Source organism: Neolamprologus multifasciatus, chromosome 22 (assembly GCF_963576455.1).
Source record: "Neolamprologus multifasciatus chromosome 22, fNeoMul1.2, whole genome shotgun sequence".
NCBI lineage: Eukaryota > Metazoa > Chordata > Actinopteri > Cichliformes > Cichlidae > Neolamprologus > Neolamprologus multifasciatus.
In genome coordinates, this window is record NC_140459.1 from 7,559,092 (window position 1) to 7,572,454 (window position 13,363).

The window sequence follows — 13,363 nt, forward strand, 5'->3', positions numbered from 1 at the left end:
GGATCCCTCCCTCATCTCGGATTTCCGTCGCCGCCGTCCTGGACCGTCGGGTGCCGGTCGTCGGGGGGGGGGGGGGCCTGTCAGCCGGTGATCAGCTGATCGCCAGCTGATCACGGGGCCGGGTTTAAAAGAGAGACGCCACCCACCTGTTCGCCGCTCAGACATCGTTCTCCTCATGTCAGAAGCTCCAACTCTTTGCCGACGTCAGTGTCCGTCTGATTCAGCAACCGTGAGTGTTTTCCCTCTCGATTCTTTTTCTGTAACGCCAGTCCGAAGCCACGCTTCGTGCACTGAACGTTACTAGATTAACTGCGTGTCTGTTCCAACCCATCGCTAGCCTTCCCCGCGTTTGGGTCTAGCCAGCATGCCACACGGGCACGCCGAATTACCGTGCGTAGTCTGCCCGATCGTGACAATAACTGAGAAATCAACATAAATAAAATATGTTTTTATCTGCACTCAATGTCACTGGAGTGCAGTGTTGGGCAAATTACTTTGAAAAAGTAATTCATTATAGTTACTAGTTACTTCTTCCAAAAATTAACTGAGTTACAATATTCTAAAAGTAATTAATTACTAGGAAAAGTAACTATTTACTTTAAAAAATTGTTTAGTCCTCTGGGATCCAGGGTATAATTGGCCATTTTTGACTACTTTTGATTTTACTTTTCACCTTTAAAAACTATTTACTTTGCCTTGTTTGGTATCATCCTTTTCACCACAACCTCACGTGTCTGAATTTACAGTCATGTTTTCATTTTGACATACCGTATTAACACAATTGATCTAAAATCAGACAAAAAAAACATAAAATCCGAGTAGAAAAAGTTTTTTTTTACTTTAACAACCACAAACATGTTTAATGAATCATATTTCACAACTTTAAATGCAAATATAAATTGTCAATTTTAAAATCCTAAACACAACGTTTGCAAAGTTATTTGCACCTGTTTACTTTTCACCTTTTTCTTTTAACCATTTCAAACTATTTACAGAACAATCAGCTGTTCTGCATTCAATAAGATGCCACACAAATTATTTGTACCACTGCGAAAAAATAATTTCTGTCCACTATAAAGGAGAACATCACAGCCTGATACCTGCAGGTCTGACAGCAGAAGGTGTATCACTCCTTTTTCTACCTGGAGACAGCAGTCGCCTCATTGTTCTGACACACAACACAAAACTATCCACAACACTACACACTAACTACACAAGACAAAACATTAACTACACACTCCAAACACGCTAAACGTCTCAAATCTCTCACATCTCAATACTCGCTCTCTCTCTTTCTCTCGCCATCACTTCTAAAACCTCCCCCTCTACCTAAACAACCAAATGTTATGTTGCCATATCATTTTTCAATTTGTCGATATTGTACATTTTTCCACCAACACGAAAGGGTTTTTTTTGTGTGTGTGTTCATAAGCAGAGAGTGCTTGCGAGCACTGTCCTTAGACAGTAAACATGAAGAAAGTATTCAGGAAAAAACACAGCATATATATTGTTTATCATGACTCTGGTTTTACTCCACTTGCTGACCGAGCGAATGAGCCCTATTTTGCACTGAACCTGCGTCATCACAAATTGTGTTTGTGTATGAGTGTTAAATTTGATTTAGTGATAGTCGAGTGTGTTTATGCTTGTTTGTGTGGAGAGTATTGATTGGAATTGTGATGATGATGTCCGCTATCACTGTCAATTGTAAGTAAACACTTAATCTGGCTGATGAATCTTCACGTGACTTCCCCAACACTCTGTGAATGATACTTATGGCCATTGATCAGTGGTCTTTGATCAGTGGTTGTTGATCAACGGTCATGAGAATTTGCATAATCATGATGAAGGAACTGACCTCCCAGCCCATTGTTCCTTCAGTGGGCTGGTTTCAGTCATTATGCAAATGTACTGTTTATAAGATTGGGGAAACCTGCAGTCAGCTGAGACTGAAGAAGTCACTTGGCTGAGTGATGACACGTTTCTCCCACTGTACGTCCAGATGAACAGAATCAACTTTTGGAGATTTACTTACCTGGATGATTACGAATGCATCAAGGCAATGATTATTAAAAAGATCTGTTAATAAATCAACATCCTTAGAGACAGGCAAGACCACATTAAAAACATCAGGAAAAAAATTAGCAGCAGTAGAGGAGTTTAAAATATAAGAATTAACAAGATATCGAACAAGAGAGAGGGACAGATGGCCCAAAATGAAAATGTCCTCAGAACTAATAAAGAACTGAGAATGGTGTGAGATAATTAGAACAGTATTACTTGAAGGTGAGAGTGAGCTCATGAGGAGGGGCAGAACCCACAAACTGAGTGGAAATGCAGCTAAAGTAAGCATTCCAGGTGAGGCTGGAGGCCACTGTCAAGAACAAAAACAACATAAAAAAATCTATAAACAGGAATGCAGGTTAATAGTAAGGTGAGCCTGATTACCACCACAGAGATCTGTTGGTCATTCAGCCAAATACTTCAGGGGTTGATTGCAATAGTTCAGAGCAGGTGTGAGAATGACAGACCAGAGCGCTCCACCTTGATTTGCACCTTGAACTCAGAACCACCACAGGAAAAATTTAAAAAAGGCATAAAGTAACCCAGTCTGCCCCAGCGATGACAATAAGCAGTAATTTTTTTACAAAGATTAAATGAAACCTTAACTGTTACTGGCATGTATGTGTTTCTTATTTTTAATTTTCCTAGAATTTGCACTCATAAGAACCATGGGAACCCTCAGAAACCTTGAACTGACGCTGGAAACTGTAAAAAAAAAAAGCCAAAAAACCCTCTCCTATAGGTAAGAATATGGAGCTCATACACTACAGCATTATATTAACCTTGAACTGTGTGACCATCAGTGAAATTTAATCTTCTGAGACACAGCTATCATTATTATTATTATTATTATTATTATTATTAAATGCACATTTTCACTCCTGCTGTCTCCAACTCCTACAAATATGAACAGTAAATTCTTCTTTGCTGCATTCCCTCAGAGATGAGCCCTTTCTAAAGATGTGAAGGCTGGGAGCAACACAGAGAAACCTGCTATTATTTATCCACCAGGAAGTTGTCCTGGTGCAAGAGCAGAGACGATTGCAGAGCTGAAAGGGGAGACCTGGTTAAGATAGACAGCACGGAGGAGCAGGTATAAAACGTTGCTGCAGGTTCATGTTTTCTGATTCTTACATTTTTGTCATCTTGGCACAGAAAACACAGTAATTTTAATTAAAATTTCCCTTTAGGAATTCCTGGTTGAAAAAATAAGATACAAAATGAAGGATTCGGAGGACAAGTTCTGGATCGGACAGACTCAGCATCTTAGGGCACATGGTTGTGGACGGTGGCTCACTATGAATTCTGGGATAGATTGGACCACGAATTCTCGCCTTGTTTCTTGTGTTTTGGTATCAGCTGCAATAAAGGCTCGTTTTTGGTTTATTCAAGTTACTTTCCACGTTCCATTTTGTCAGCATTTAAATCGATTATTCACTCTTCACAAAATCAGCTTCTGCCTGGCTGTTAAAATATTTTGTCTTTTTTACTTCCTCACATGCATACCTAGACTGTAAAAACAAACAAACTGTACTGCACTGCACACTGAAAACTAACAGCTAAGGAGGATCAAGTGACAGCAAGTGATCCTTACAGTGGCCTATACAACAAGTTGGATGTGACACGGTTTCACAGCACTCTGAGAGTTTGGAGAAGGTGGCCAAACAAGACACCATAAGCAGATGTTCCAATTCGGACATATTATATAATCATGGGAGTTGAGCAGGTTGTGTGGCCAGTGTATTGTTGACATAAAGCTGATAAGTCAGCCTCTAAAACATCCTGAACAGCAGGGAACGTGGCGAGAGACAAGATCAAGGTACAGGTAAGAGTTTAGAACTGCCTTCTTGCTTTCTGCTCAAATTAAAAGTCTACAATGTAACGTTTTCCTTGTTCTAATCCAATCAGAATAACATGTGCTCTAAAAGCCATTTGTGACCCTCTGATTTACTAAGATGGATCCAAACTCATAATTCCCAGATGAGTTAGATCATGTCGTTACTATTTTTTAGTTGTGCTAAATGTTTTATAATGTGAAGACAACAGAAAACATTTTGCTATGAAAAACTTTGTAGTTTGTTTTACTTTATTAAATTGTAATGATGGTCAGTGTAATCCGGTAAAGACCCAAAAACTGGATAAAAAATGAATTCATGAAGAATATTTTCAATTGTCTTCAATTTATAATTTAGATCTATTTAAACAGTTAAATTATTTCCCATATGTTTTGCTCCCACTGTATGTTTTAATAATAATCTGATCACATTGTGTGGTGAATTAACCCTTTTCATTTGTAGTATTTCACATGACTGAGTTCATTTTATTACCACATTGTGTTAAATATTTTCCTTAAATTAATCTGCTGCCTTTTTATTTTCCTACATAAAATATTAATTACAAATACTATGTTAGAGACCCTGAACTGGCTAATGTTTTGTTGTTGTTGTTGTATTTTTACATAGAGATTCTTGAGCTTCTCATCCTTTCATCAGTGTCGGTCACATTTATGGAAAAGACCCCATTCATGAAGCATGTAATAACACTAAAGTGAACAGAAACACAGTCCAAACAACACCAGCTGTTAGCACACTAATCTTTTCGCACACATTACCTTGAAACCTGAAGGCTCAGTGAATGATACTGTGAGCTTTTTGGCACCGACAGTGACGACATGTATGTGCACAAAGTATTGCAGCTTTTGTCCTCGAACACTTTGTCCAAATACCAATCTGATGTTAGGTATTTGTGATTTTATATACTTTTTTGTTATGTTGACTGTAAAGGTTGTAAAGGTTGCTTACTTTGCTGTTTCCAAACTACTGGCTAGTGGAAGTGGATCACTCAGTTTTACTGTTACCAATAGATGCATTTAATTTTAAGAGTGGAGTCTACTGTGAAGTAGTTATGAGAGAAGTAAAGGAGAAGAGAGTTGACATGGAGCACTGCATTAAAAACATACACAGTTGTTTAGTGAAAATGTCTGTACAGACTCAGGAACACCGTTCACTGCAATGTCCACAGAGAATATATAGACAATGCTGAGGATTGCATAAATGTGTCCCATCCAATATGAAATAGACCCTCACAAGGCTGACTGTGTCGATCCACGTATCCTGGTTAAAATGTAAATCTACTTTTCCTTCTCCACAGCCTCCAGCAAAGCCATGGACTCTAGTGTGCCCCTCGTCCTTTTGCTGCTCATGTGCAGTTCAATCATGGTCGAAGCCCAACTCAAGGTGTATAATCTGCGAGCGACTGGTCTTCCCACCGTTGTCGTGTTAACTACAGATGCCTTTGTCAAGTTGTCCTGTGGTTTTACTTCTCTGGGTAAAACATCTGTTCGCTACAATGACGCAAACCCCTGGTGGGAAGAGCAATTCTCCCATTTCAAAGCTAAGGAAAATGACACGCTGACCCTCAAGGTTTATGACCTTGACTTGATCTTTAATGATTTGCTGGGAGTCTGCAAAAGGAAGCTCAAGGTGGGAACCTATCAGCATGACTGCTTCCTGACCAAAGGCGGGACTCTCCATTACACTTATACTCTTGGTTGAAACAATCAGTAGGCATGCAGAGATTTGTATGACATCTGATGTCCACAGGCAGCCTTCATTTACCACAGCTTAACAATGTAGACTGTTATAGTAGATCTGAAATCCATTTTCAGGGTTTTGATCATGCTCACATTAACCAAAAATATTAAACCTCTTAAAACCTGTAAAGTTTTTCCACTACACTTCAGTCCTTGCTGCCATGTTTCACCAATTGAAATAAAGTTTCTTGCAATGAAAACATAAAAAAATAAAATGACTAAGCAAATATTCCGAGAATGTCTGACATGTATGATTTAATAAAAGACACATTGAGAATATTGTGACTGACAAACAGATTTTTAAAGAGAAAAAAATATTACTATCCATTTGAATTAAAAAGAAGTTATGTTGAAATTAATGTTTATGAGAATAAGTCTATGGTTACTAGGATAAATTGAATGAAACATGAAGTGACTGTATGTTCATATACAAACATGGAATTAATAATAAGTCACTTTAAGAATGCCTGACCATCGGTTTGTGCCTTGAAGCTTAAGCAAACTTGTGCAACAGGGCAATGATGAAAAACACAGCAACAAATCCACCTCTGAATGGTTAAAAAAACTAATTCTGGAGTGAAACATCAAAGCCCCCAGTCCCCTCTGAGGTTCCAGAAACTGGGACAATCCTTTTTGTCCCTTTTATGGCTTTATAGTGGGAGTAAGGGCGCCCTCCGTTTGCGAGGTGCGCCTGCTGCTTGCGGCACACGGAGGAGAGGGCGGGGCTGTCCAGAGGGAGTCTTCGCCCAGGGCGCCAAACAGGCTAGGACCGCCACTGCGTGACATTTCTTCTCATTGTGTTTGTTATTTTTCATATTCCAATGAAGGCTTTAACTGTTTCAGAGTGATCACATACAAGAAAATAAACCTTCACAATAAAACAGGAAATGACAAGACACACATACTAAACAGATACGGAAAGATGCACACTAAACATGTTATATGTGATATCAGGATTCACCATGGTAACAGGTAAAAATAGAGCAACACCATCATTTTAATCCAGTGAATATGTTTCATTGTTGACTGTGATGTTTATCTTCAACAGAGAGATGAAAATAGTCATTGTCCTGTTGCATGACTTAAATTGGGCCAAGCTTTTATGTTGTAATAAAAAACAAAACGTCATGAATCACAAAATGAAAAACCAGCCAAGAAACAACAGAAACCATTAAATAGTAAAGACTGGCCCTGGATATGCAAGCTGTCCAGGCTGCCCAAGTTGCAAATGATACTCGTGATACTGAGGTTACAGTGAGGCTGGGGCTGCACGAGGCCCACATTCAACTCTGGAGGCTGGGGTTAAGGTTCTTGCCTGAGTGATGGGTGCAGGATGATCAGCATGCTCATGATGTTCTCCATTTTGAGAATACACAGGATTTCCAAAGAACTCAAAATTCTCTCAAAATGATGGTCTTGATTCTCAGCCAGCTGTGGAATGGGTTTCACTGACTGCTTCTGAACCAAATATCACAACCAAACAACTATAAAACCCAGCAAGTCAAAGGGAAATTATTAAAAATACATATGTGTGGCGGTTTGGTCTGCAGCTCAGCTACAAGGGAGGGGCAGTCCAGTGTGTTCAGGGGGAGTGATAGGGGAGGCTGGCCGAGACAGCCGGGATCCATCATTCTAATCATGCCTGCCGTATTTCAGTATTTCAGTAGCTGCTGGGGCCCAGAGAAGGAGTTAGATTTTGAGCAGCTGACTGTGAGGCTGAAAAGTGACATCAGCAGCCAGTAAGAGACAGTGACAGTGATAGCAAGACACAGACTACCAGTCAAAGGTTTGGACACGCACTCATTTGATGGTTTTTCTTTATTTTCATGAATATTTACATTTTAGATTCTCACTGAAGGCATCAAAACTATGAATGATCACATACGTATTGAACAAAAAAGTGTGACATAACTCAAAATGTTTCATATTTTAGATTCTTCAAAATAGCCACCCTTTGCACACTCTTGGCATTCTCTCAGTGGTCACCTGAAATGGTTTTCCAACAGTGTTGAAGGTGTTTCCAGAGATGCTGAGCACCTGTTGGCCCTTTTCCTTCACTCTGCCGTCCATCTCATCCCAAAACATCTTGATTGGGTTTAGGTCAGGTGACTGTGGAGGCCAGGCCATCGGGTGCAGCACTCCATTACTTCTTGGTCAAATGCACAGCCTGGGGGTGTGTTTGGGGCCATTGTCCTGTTGAAAAATAAACGATGGTCCAACTAAACGCAAACCAGCTGGGCAGCTATTTGACCTCAAAGGCCTGATTCACACAGTCCCCTCTGAACAGTTGATGTAGAGCTATCTCTGCTACTGGAACACTGTGGGGCATTTAACTGGGCTGAGGTTCTGTTAACCTGGGATTTCTGAGGCTGGTGACTCAGATGAATTTATCCTCAGCAGCAGAGGTGATTCTTGGTCTTCCTTTTCTGGGGCCGTCCTCATGTGAACCAGTTTCGTCCTAACACTTAATGATTTTTGCAACTGTACTTGGGGACACATTCAAAGTTTTAGCAATTTTCTGGACTAACTGACCTTCAGTTCTTAAAGTAATGAAGGACTGTTGTTTCTCTTTACATAGCTGATTGGTTCTTGCCATAATATGAATTCTAACAGTTGTCAAATAGGGCTGTCACCTCTGCTGCCCTAGTTCACAAACTGCAGCTTGTTCAAAATGCTGCTGCGCATCTCTTAACTGGGACTGGTAGGTTTGAGTCTATTACTCCAGTTCTTTCCGACATGCACTTCTTCCCCATTAAATATCGTATTCATTTTAAAATCTTATTGTTCACTTTTAAAATCATAAATAATACCGTGCCCAGCTATCTTACTGATCTCCTCAGCTTTTATACCCCTAGGAGAGCGCTTAGATCAGCAGGCCAAATGCTCCTGGTGCGACCTAGATCTCGGCTTAAGACCAGAAGTGACTGCACATTCGCCTCTGTTGCACCCTACCTCTGGAATAATCTCCCTCAAGATATTCGCACGTCTGATCCAATTCAATCTTTTAAATCTCAATTAAAAACGTGTTTATTTAGCCTAGCCTTCCCGGCTGCCTAGAGCCCGCATTTGTAAGTGTACTGTATTTTATCATTTTGCTCTGATTAATGCTTATAATGATTTAACCTTCAGCCTTTTGGCTTGTGCCTACTGTGTGCCTACTGTGCCTGTTGTATTAGTGGTTAGTTATGTCTCCCACCTGTCAGTATATTTGTATTTGTACCTGTTATTGCTCTTAATTGGTTCTGTGAAGCACTTTGGCATAGCTCTTGTTTTTAAATGTGATATATTAATAAAATTGTATTGTATTGTTGCATTGTGTACTAGCTTGACTTTTTCACAAGACAAGTGATGGTCCCAACCCAATTAAGAAGGCAAGAAATTCCACAAATGAACCCTGACGAGGCACACCTGTGAAGTGAAAACCATTTCAGGTGACTACCTCATGAAGCTCACTAAGAGAAGGCCAAGAGTTTGCAGCACAGTCAACAAAGCAAAGGGTGTCTACATTCACAAATCTAAAATATAAAACATATTTAGAGTTGTTTATCATTTTTTTCTTTGCTACATAATTCCATATATCTTGCTTCATATATCTGATGTCTTCCGTTTGTTTCTACTATGTAGAAAGTAGTAAAATATAGAAAAAACATTAAATGAGAAACTGTGTTCAAACTTTTGACTGTTAGTGTATATCTATATGGTAACTTGTTGATTTTAAATCATTTAATATGCATCTGTTAATCCTACAACTTTACCTGCTTGAGTTGAATAGTAAGTAAGTAAAATTTATTTATATAACACTTTTTAAGACAAGAAACTATAACAAAGTGCTTCACATGAAAATGTAAAAGCATATCAAATAAACAATATAACAATATACATGGCACATGGTTATGGACGGATGGCTCACTATGAATTCTGGGATAGGTTGGACCACGAAGGATATTTACCTCGCCTTGTTTCTTGTGTTTTGGTATCAGCCACAATAAAAGCTTGTTTTTGGTTTATTCAAGTTACTTTCCACGTTCCATTTTGTCAGCATTTAAATCCATTATTCACTCTTCACAAAATCAGCTTCTGCCTGGCTGTTAAAATATTTTGTCTTTTTTACTTCCTCACATGCATACCTAGACTGTAAAAACAAACAAACTGTACTGCCCTGCACACTGAAAACTAACAGCTAAGGAGGATCGAGTGACAGCAAGTGATCCTTACAGTGGCCTATACAACAAGTTGGATGTGACACGGTTTCACAGCACTCTGAGAGTTTGGAGAAGGTGGCCAAACAAGACACCATAAGCAGATGTTCCAATTCGGACATATTATATAATCATGGGAGTTGAGCAGGTTGTGTGGCCAGTGTATTGTTGACATAAAACTGATAAGTCAGCCTCTAAAACATCCTGAACAGCAGGGAACGTGGCAAGAGACAAGACCAAGGTACAGGTAAGAGTTTAGAACTGCCTTCTTGCTTTCTGCTCAAATTAAAAGTCTACAATGTAACATTTTCCTTGTTCTAATCCAATCAGAATAACATGTGCTGTAAAATCCATTTGTGACCCTCTGATTTACTAAGATGGATCTAAACTCATAATTCCCAGATGAGTTAGATCATGTCGTTACTATTATTTAGTTGTGCTAAATGTTTTATAATGTGAAGACAACAGAAAACATTTTGCTTTGAAAAAGCTTTTTTCCTATAACACACAGAATTGATTGTGAAGAGGCAAGAAGACATGTTACACATAGCATGAAAAATCCTGTTCGCTACAATGACCCGAACCCCTGGTGGGAAGAGGAATTCTCCTATTTCTACACTGAGGAAAATGACACGCTGACCCTCGAAGTTTATGACTTTGACTTGGTCTTTAATGATCAGCTGGGAGTCTGCCAAAGGCAGCTCAAGGTGGGAACCTATCAGCATGACTGCTTCCTGACCAAAGGCGGGACTCTCCATTACACTTATACTCTTGGTTGAAACAATCAGTACGCATGCAGAGATTTGTATGACATCTGATGTCCACAGGCAGCCTTTATTCACCACAGCTTAACAATGTAGACTATTATAGTAGATCTGAAATCCATTTTCAGGGTTTTGATCATGCTCACATTAACCAAAAAATCAAACGTCTTAAAGTCTGTAAACTCTTTCTACTACACTTCAGTCCTTGCTGCCCTGTTTCACCAACTGAAATAAAGTTTCTTGCAATGAAAACGTAAAAAAAATAAATGTCTGACATGTCTCACCTGGCTCCTGTTCCCTCTCTGTTTCTCTCTCTCCCTCTTTGTGCTGACAATCAAGCCAAACACCAACATCATCAAATATACAGTTGAAACCAGATATTTACACACTCTTCAGATAAAAACACAAACACTTTTTTAATTGTAACATCAAATCAGACTGTTTTTTTTTTTTACATTAATAAATATTTTAAGAAATTGTTAAAATTAAGAGTAAAGAGAGAAACTGTCTGTATTACCCAAATTGTATTCAAAATTGAGCCACACTTATGGAGCTCCACAATTCTTTTCCTGGTGTTTTGGTTGATATCGCTTGTCGAAGAAACAGGCTCTGTGTTTTGCCTTATATGCATCCACAGGTGTGCCACCAATTTACTCACATGGACTCTACTAACCAATCAGAAGCTTCTTAAGCTCAGAATGGAATCATCTGGAGTTTTCTTATTAATTACCAATAAACTTAATGTATATGTACTTCTTAATTTGATGAAAGTGATTAAAATAGACAGCTCTTTCTCTCGTTATTCTGACATTTAACTAATTCAAATGATGTTTCAATATTTATTTATCTAAAACAAAACAAGTTTACTCTAAATTGATGTGATCTCTTGTTTTGCATAGAAATAAACTAAACAACATACAAAGCATAATATATAAAATAACATCTAGTTTTTCTTGAAAGAAGCCCCTTATGTCCATTGTTGTGTTCATCAGTACATAACTGAAACCGATTTAGAGTGCTTTGTTTAGCCGTGGAGGGAAACAACTGAAAATATGAAATAAACACACAATTAAGCTAAGACTCTCTAAAAAACAGTATTGTTGTTGTTCGGCTTTTCATTTCGCCATTTGTTGATTCACTCGAAGAGCAAGTAACGTAATATGGGTCAAGTGATCAGTTTGATATCAATCTTTTATGATACACCGTCATATTTACATTATATGTCCAGTACGGATGATTTGCTTTGGTACCTGGTCAAACTTAAGCTCTCCTCTGTCTCCCTGGCTGCACTTCTCCAACAGCGCACTCGCAGGCAGCAGCTCCCCCCGCCCCCTCGCTCAGTCGCCTAGTGCCTGAGCTCGGATCATACCAAAATTAGGGGGAATTTACGCACAGTCGTAAATTCCCACAGTGTGCGCAATGTGCTTCGAATATTGTGTGTAGTTTTTGTTTTATACAGTTGTCAGTCAGGCATCTAACTATGAAACAAATTACACTCCAAAAGGGCTTCTGAAAAAACAAACCGGGCTTAAGCCCACTAAACCCAGTCCCAATTCAATTCAATTTTATTTATATAGCGCCAAATCACAACAAAAGTCGCCTCAAGGCGCTTCATAGATACAGAGAAAAACCCAACAATCATATGACCCCCTATGAGCAAGCACTTTGGCGACAGTGGGAAGGAAAAACTCCCTTTTAACAGGAAGAAACCTCCGGCCGAACCAGGCTCAGGGAGGGGCGGGGCCATCTGCTGCGACCGGTTGGGGTGAGATAAGGAAGACAGAATAAAGACATGCTGTGGAAGAAAGACAGAGATTAATAACAGATATGATTCAATGCAGAGAGGTCTGTTAACACATGCTGAGTGAGAAAGGTGACTGGAAAGAAAAAACTCAATGCATCATGGGAATCCCCGGCAGCCTACGTCTATTGCAGCATAACTAAGGGAGGATTCAGGGTCACCTGGTCCAGCCCTAACTATATGCTAAATTGTACTTACTTACTTAAACCAGAAGAGGGCAGCATGCCCATCTGTTTTAAAGAAATTGACACATACCTCTTCATCAAAACTCAAGACACTGTAGTAGAAGACTTAGACATGACAATATCTGACTAAACATGCGCCTCCATATTCAAACATGTCAACACAACATCATTATGTGCCCGCCATGGTTGAATCCAGTTTGCAGTGGTGCAAAGAACCCATTTCTCAAAATCCAGTTTAACTTGTATCTATCTTAAATTCTCTCCATATTGTTTGTGACAGATACAAAACTGCTGAAGCCTCACTGATCCACATGGACTGGTCTTGTCTCTTGTCCCAGTCTCTTTCAGTTTAGAGAAAGTGGGAATGTGGCATGTTGTACAGAGCACTTTGAGTAATCCGGGAGACTAGAAAAGTGCTATATAAGAGTCTGTCCATTCACTGAGTTTTATCATGTTTCTTTTGCATGTTCTGGCACATGTTGTTATTACATGGCTTGATTAAGGTACACATTAGGATGACATCTGGGCAGCACAGAACAGTGCGTCTACAACTGGTCCGTGGCTGCACACATGGTAGTCCACACATGGGCCAACACCGAACCACCAGTGTCTGCAACTGGCCTTGTGCTGGCCCATGTGTGGGCCACATATGGCAAACCAGATCTGGGCCACCAAAGGGCTGTCATTCTTTGTGGTATGTGGGCCATGTGTAAGCACATTGTGTGGGCCAGATCCAGGCCATACCAATTTTGCTAAGT

At 39.6% G+C, this 13,363-nt stretch overlaps 1 protein-coding gene across 1 annotated transcript; it reads left to right on the plus strand.

Moving 5' to 3' along the window:
* The first annotated feature begins 3,777 nt into the window (after positions 1 to 3,777).
* LOC146492807 (perforin-1-like) lies at positions 3,778 to 5,888 on the plus strand. The gene is made up of 2 exons (XM_085148909.1): positions 3,778 to 3,889; positions 5,215 to 5,888. The coding sequence occupies exon 2, from the start codon at positions 5,229 to 5,231 to the stop codon at positions 5,616 to 5,618; it is 390 nt and encodes a 129-aa protein (XP_085005035.1). The 5' UTR covers positions 3,778 to 3,889; positions 5,215 to 5,228; the 3' UTR covers positions 5,619 to 5,888.
* Positions 5,889 to 13,363: the final 7,475 nt, after the last annotated feature.

What these genes read in the sequence shown, in the direction of transcription:
- LOC146492807 (XM_085148909.1), top strand. Translation starts at nt 5,229, where the DNA reads ATGGACTCTAGTGTGCCCCTCGTCCTTTTGCTGCTCATGTGCAGTTCA.